The sequence below is a fragment of the Vombatus ursinus genome, unplaced genomic scaffold, assembly GCF_900497805.2.
Source record: "Vombatus ursinus unplaced genomic scaffold, bare-nosed wombat genome assembly UNPS02014819.1, whole genome shotgun sequence".
Taxonomy (NCBI): domain Eukaryota; kingdom Metazoa; phylum Chordata; class Mammalia; order Diprotodontia; family Vombatidae; genus Vombatus; species Vombatus ursinus.
The window spans coordinates 531,797-538,510 of NW_020954597.1; the positions used below are offsets into that span (position 1 = coordinate 531,797).

The window sequence follows — 6,714 nt, forward strand, 5'->3', positions numbered from 1 at the left end:
TGTGTGTGTGTGTGTGTGTGTGTGTGTGTGTGTGTGTGTGTGTGTTGGGGCATGTCATGTGAGCAGACCAAAATCTTAAATAACAGCTGGAATTTCCATGCCTGGAAGGTTTACACACACACACACACACATGCACGCAGAGGAGGGAGGGAAGGAGAGAGCAGAAGAGAAAGAGGTTTTCCTCAGTTTCCTGTTACCTGAATCTTCGTGTCATCTGAATGATGGTCAGGGTTGCTAAAGGAGGCTGCTGTTTCATATGTGTGCCCTTGGCACACAGGTTTGTGTGTGAGTGGCTCCCCAGGTGGCGGGCAGGTGGGCAATAGTGTTCACACTGGCCCATGAGATGTCAGGTCGTTGGTGATCATATCTTTGGGAAGTCTCCTGGGTGCCTCCCTCCAGCAGGGGTTCTGGATGGCTGTGGGAAAGAGCAAATTCCTGGCTTGCTTTTTCCCTGAGTCTCATGAGCAGGTGAGCATGGGCCTGTTGGCCTGAAGCTATGAGCTGACCCAGACTGCCATGAGCTGTCACGCCTGTAGAATTCCAGGGCCCAATGATCACCAGGGACCTCCCCCTCCCCCTAGACTCCAAAGCCGGGGGTCCTTCATCCTTTTGGTGTTCGGAACCTTTTTGGCAGTCTGTCTGGGGAAATCTGGGGATCTCTTCTCAGAATAGCCCATTTAAAGGCCTAAAACAAACTACATACAATTACAAAGGAACCCAATTCTATTGAAATAGTCATCAGAATATTAAGAGAGACAAGTTCATGGACATCCTGAAATCTCTCCATGGATCCCTCGATTAAGAATCTCTGTTTGAGATTCTCCATAGAACATGGGAGCTGGAAGGGACCTTGGAGACCAGGAAGAGGCAGGGGCTCTTCACCTTTCTTGTGTCCTGGCCCCCTTGGGCATCAGGCTGCCGAAGCCTCTGGGTCCCTTCTCAGACTCACGCCTTGAAATGCGGGAAGTCGAACATAAGGTTACAAAGGAGACCAATTTTATTAAAATAGAGCCATCAGAATTTGGTTTTGAAGCTCTAAGAGTCCAGGTTGAGAATCCTTCCCTGAGCTGACTTGCGCTCCCTCTCCAGACGCCAGTTCAGGGAAGCGAAAGAGGGAGGAGGAGCTTCCTGCCTTGGAGCAGCGTGAGAACCGTCTGAACCCTTTGCGCTGTCCTGTCAAGTTCTACGAATTCTATCTCTCCAAATGGTGAGTTGGTGCCGAGTGAGTGGGGCCAGGCTGTGGGCTTCTGGAACATTCTCAGGTCCCTCTGCTCACCGGCTCGCTCTCCTCCTGCAGCCCAGAGAGCCTACGGAGTCGAAATGATGTGTTCTACCTGCAGCCGGAGCGGTCTTGTATTGCTGAGTCTCCGCTCTGGTACTCCGTGATCCCCATGGACCGAAGCATGCTGGAAAGCATGCTCAACCGCATCCTGGCCGTGCGTGAAATCTATGAAGAACCAGGTCGTCCTGGCGAGGAGGACCTGGACTGAGCGTGCCGTGCGTTCACACTCTCCACACCAATGTCTGTCCTGTGGCCCACCCCTGCCCTTGAGAGGGGCTGGCCCAGGCACCAATGCTGCTCATTCTGAAGGGCCCTGCCCGTCCCACCCCACTCCTTCTTCTGAGGCCTGCCCTGGGAGCACCTGGCTTTCCACCTTCTTCCATACCACTTGTCAATGCTGAAGACCCTGTTCCTTTGCTCAGGGGGTCTTCTCCCAGTGCTTGGTCCCACTGGGGGGCTCTCCCCTGTGCCTCGGAGCAACACTCTTCCCCCTTGGTCCAGATGGGGGGGGGGGGGGGGGGGGGGGGGTAGAAGAGGGAAGGCTTGGTGACAGGTATGATAGCCCTCACCTTGCTGGTCTGCAAGGCCTTGGGTCAGCAGGCCCAGGCAAGGGAAGTCAGTGCCCTAGTTGCCCTTAGTGGGTTCCCAGGTTTGGGAAAGAGCCCTGGTGCCTTCCCTTTCCCTTTCCTAAAGGTGCCACTCTAGAGCCCTCACCATGAAAGTTCCTGGGGCGGGGGGGGGGGGGGGGGGGGGAGGCCCCTTTTTCCCTGAAGCACAGGGTTTAGCCTCTGCTGCGTCTGCCAGGCCTCCCCTCACTGCTGGACTCTATCAGCACTTCCTCCCTCCCAGGCACCAGGGCCTTGTGCTATGAGTTTAGTGATTTTCCCAGTGCTTTTTCCCTTTCTGCCACAGGCAGAGAATGACTCTTGAGTGCGGGGCGCAGACTTCTGCTCCCTGCGTCTGTGTGTCCATTTGACTTGGCCAGCCACGGCATTTCCATGCTTACCCCCTTTTTCATGGCCTCCTGCCTGCTCCCCCTAGAGCTCAGTGGGGGCAGTTCCCACAGCAATAACCATGCCCATTCCTGGCATGGGATTTGATTCCCCACTCCTGTCCTACCCCCATCGAAGAACCAGGCTGAGCCTGTGGGGGCCTCTTGACAGTTTGGGTGGCATCTGTTAACAAGATCTTACTGGGGAAGCTGAGTAGGGAGGCACCTCCTCCCCCGTTGCCTTGTTTTTCTTCTTTCCCCTCATTGCCTTGTTGTTCCAGGTTAGCTAAATGGGGTCAGGCAAAGGGGTGCCCAGCTTGCCCCCAATGGTTTGGCTGTTCCCTGGCCCCATTTCTGTGTTTTTATAACTGTTATCGGTTTAGCCGCTGTTTAAATTGTATATATTGTTGTGAGGCGCCTCGCCTGTCCCCGCAGTGATGCTGACGCCCTCGTGTTGTAGTGAGAGAAGCTGTTGTCACAACTAACCTTCTGTCCCTGGAACTGTTCGTTTCAAATAAAGATTCAAAAGCACTGCTACTTGCCTCTTCGGTGTGGTCTCCCTGCCTGAGAAGGGGGGAGTGGGGGGGCAGGACCCGTAGGGCTCCTGGCTTGAGGAGGTAAAGGGGGCAGGGGTGGGGTTGGGTGGGTAGGTAGGTCAGCAGCAGTAGGCAGGGTCCTCCTTGGGGGGGAGTAAGGCCCCTGGCTGGGAGGGGGCGGGGCAAGGCCGGAGCAGCAGGCAGGATCTTCCCTTTCCCTCCCAAAGCTGGGAAAATCACGGAAAGCAGGGCGCTAGCTGCCTCGTCTGCTTGGCTGAGGTTCTAAGCTGGCAGAAGGGAGGGATGCAGCTAGCTCGGCCCCGGGCCCCGAAGTGGGCCCTGCTTGTTGCCCAGGCCTTTGGGTTAGCCCTGACCAGGCCCTCCTGCTCCCTTCCCTGCCTTCTCCCAGTGTAGCCAGCAGGCTGCACTGAGTCACAGGCTAAGTAACTCATGTTGGCTTGCTGAGCTGCCTTTTTAGCTCTAATTGAGGCAGAAAGGCTCAGCCCGACTTCAACCTGGGTTTCAGGCTTCCACAAGTAGGCAGGTGTGGGAAGATGGGGGGTGGGAGCTGCCACAAGGCAGACTCAGAAGGTGAGCTAGGCTTCGTTTAGGCCCACAGGGGTGGGGTGCCATAGGAGAGATGGGCCTTCTGCTCCTCTGGTAGCCCATATCCCTCCTGTCACCACCTTTTGGCCCTGGGGCTCTTCTCTGGTGCAGGCCCCCTCTCCCCCTGCCTGCCCATCAAGCACTCACCAGGGCACAAAAACAAGCAGCCTTTTCGCTCCTCTTCCTCTGTCTCCTCGGCCCTGTGTCTCCTGCGTTGTTCCAGGGGGTCATCAGAATGACGCCTCTTCTTTACCCCAGGAGTTGGGCCAGGTCATTTCATTGGCAACGGCTCTGTGCCGGAGACAGAGGGGCAAGTAATCAGTCCCATTTTAGAGCTGAAGAACCAGCTGCAGGATAAGTGACACAGGCAAGGGAGCACCCAGCTAGCTGAGTGAAAGCGGGGCTTGAACTCAGGCCTCATGTGCCTAGGTCTAGTGTCACTACTGCTGCTATGGCACCAAGGTCAATGACCTCGGGAAGGAGGAAAGTTGAATATTGATGAGCTGTGTCAAATTGGATGCCATTTTACAGGGAGATTCTGTATCAGCCTCCTCAGTGATGGTTTACATAGTTTTATTATCGAATTCATCTTTGAATCTCAAGGGTTGGAAGGGCCTCAGGTTCAACCAGTACCTGAACAGGAATCCTGTCTGGAAAAGGTCCAGTCAGGCGCCATGCAGCTTCACCTGCCTGGGTCGATCCCGCATAGGGCTCCTCTTGTTGCTAGCAAGCTATTCCTGACTCAGTTGGCCCCCTTTTTCACTTTTTCTGACCAAAGAAAAGCCCCGAGTGGTTCAGGGATCACCTTGTGGTCCACAGTCTCATGGCCACATGCTTAGCCCGTGTGGTCTTGTAGGCTCTGAGCAAGCTCCAGCTGTCCCATTATGCGGAGAGGCCCAGTAGGTATCTCTTGTCCGGAGGAGCAGCACCCTGACCGCCAGGTGAGGCCCAGCATGCTCACGTAGGCGTGGACAGAGAGGGCTTGGCAGCTTTCTCCATTTCAAGCTGGAACCCCTTCCTTTTACAAATAAGACACATGTGGCCTAGAGAGGATCACAGAGACAGCGGTGAACAAGAACGTCAGGATTTCAATCCAGCTCTTCTGACTCCAGATACAATTGCTTTCGACACCACCAGATTTCTGTCAGTGGAGAAAGCCCAAATGCAGTGGATCGTCTCCAGAAGGCTCTTCACATACTGTGCATGTTTAGCCCAGGAACTCTGGGTGGAGGACTCAAAGTCCCATTACCATCATAATGTAATGTAGTTGAATGGAGTGACCCTAAACCAGTAATGAGGAGGAGCTCCCTCCTGTTGGAGTAGAGAATGGCAGGCTGTGCATGCTAGGCAATATGTAGACAGACTGAGGAGAGAGTAGAAATGGTTCTGTTTGGGAGTTGTGACTGTTGGAGAATCTTGGTGTTCTGCTCCAGCTTGACAGAATGGCTGACTGGTGGAAGCTACCTAGGGCCTCTAGAAGTCCCTGAATCTCCCGCAGAGCTCTCCTCCCACCAGGCCACCCTCTCTAGATCCTGACAACATCCAGCCTTCCCTTGAAGGCCTGCAATCATGCAATAGTGTTCATCTTTGGACAGCTCTACTTCTCAAGACAAGGGGCAGCTAGGTGGCGCTGCAGGGGATAGAGCACTGGGCTTAGAATTAGGAACAGTCATCTTCTCGAGTTCAAATCTGGCCTCAGTCGCTTACTAACTGTATGACTCTGGGCAAGTCACTTGACCTGTTTGCCTCAGTTTCTTCATCTGTAAAATGAGCTGGAGAAGGAAATGGCAAACCGCTGCAGTATCTTTGCCGAGAAGATCCCAAATGGGGTCATGAAGAGCCAGACACAACTGAACAGTAACAACTTCTTAGGAAAGGCCTACATACTTATGTTGACCTAAGCCGCACCCCATCCCTTTAATTTCTACCCAGAGCCCCCCCAGTTGATTCAATTCAAATACTACCCAACTACCCCTACTCTAACCAAAGCCCTGCGCTCAGCCCAGGCTGACATCTCCACCTGCCTACTAGACATCTTGAATTGGATGTCCCAAACTGGACTCATTATCTTTCCCTCAAAACCCTTCTGTCTTCCTGACTTGCCTGTTACTGCTGAGAGCACTGTCATCCTCCCAATCACCCAGGCTCCCAAGTTCAATACCTAGCATCCTCAATTCTTCACTATCCCTCGCCTGCCCCCTCCCTCCTTCCAATCTGTCGCCAAGGCCTGTGATGCGACCTCTATGGCATCTCTCCTATACGCCCCCTCCTCTGCTCTGACAATGCCACCGCTCTGATACCAGGGTACCTGGACTACTCCGATAGCTACTGGGGATGGTTTCCCTGCCTCAAATATCTCCCCAATCCAGTCCCTCCTCCCCTCAGCTGTCAAAGTGATCTTCCCATGTCACCCTCCCTACTCAGTAAACTCCAGTGGCTCCCTATCGCCTCCAAGATCAAATAGAAAATTCTGTTCGGCATTCAAAGCCTTTCATTATCTGCCCACCACCGGCTTTCCAGTCTTACACCTCTTTCCTGGCCCCTGGCTGGCTTCCCTCAGGAGACCAGGCGGGGCCAACTTTCATCTATGCCAGTACAAGGCAACTCTTACCTCCTGCTGCCAACCCAATCTCCCGACCGAGATGTGGAGAACCCCTGGGGCAAAGAGGAGCACCCTTCCCTTTGACTTCAGGCCTTCCATCTCTTGCTTTGAGAGTCCCTTGAGGAAAGAGAAAGGGGAGAGTCAGCAGGGAGCAGGACTTTCTTCTCTTGCCATGTAGGTTTGATTTTTGTCTCCTGCCGTACAGTCTCCTGCCGTACAGTCTCCTGCCGTACAGTCTCCTGCCTAATCTCCAGCCTTCAGAGATTAGTGAAATGAGGCAGACAATGTGATCAACACACTGTACCTTCCATCTTGTCACTTACCTGATCTCCAGACTCCTTTGAGGGTACAGGAGTGGTATCTTCTACTCAATGATGAACATTCTCCTACCTGGTCATGCCCTACTCCATCCCAGTGATTCTGAACCCCTATAGCTCAAAATCCAAACCCCATTACCCACCTCCACCACCCGATTCTTCATCTCCATCCCCCTCAACCGTCCCACCCAAAAGTTTCAACCTAACTCCTACTGTGCGCTCTGGGATGCCTGTTCCACAGGCAACAAACTTACCTTCATTCTAAATCTTTTCCTTTCCCACTCCCTCCATCTACTAGCTATTACTGAAACTTGGCTTACACACACACACACACACACACACACACACACACACACACACACACACACACACACACACAC

General features: G+C 53.6%; 1 protein-coding gene across 1 annotated transcript in view; it reads left to right on the forward strand.

The window, feature by feature from the left end:
• ZMYM3 (zinc finger MYM-type containing 3) overlaps positions 1-2,810 on the forward strand; it is a 22,815-nt gene extending 20,005 nt beyond the window's left edge. The window contains exons 26-27 of the mRNA XM_027836743.1: positions 1,090-1,207; positions 1,298-2,810. Coding sequence (XP_027692544.1) covers positions 1,090-1,207; positions 1,298-1,490 — 311 coding nt within the window. The 3' untranslated portion in view covers positions 1,491-2,810. The remainder of the gene's footprint in view (positions 1-1,089; positions 1,208-1,297) is intronic.
• The last annotated feature ends 3,904 nt before the right edge of the window (positions 2,811-6,714 follow it).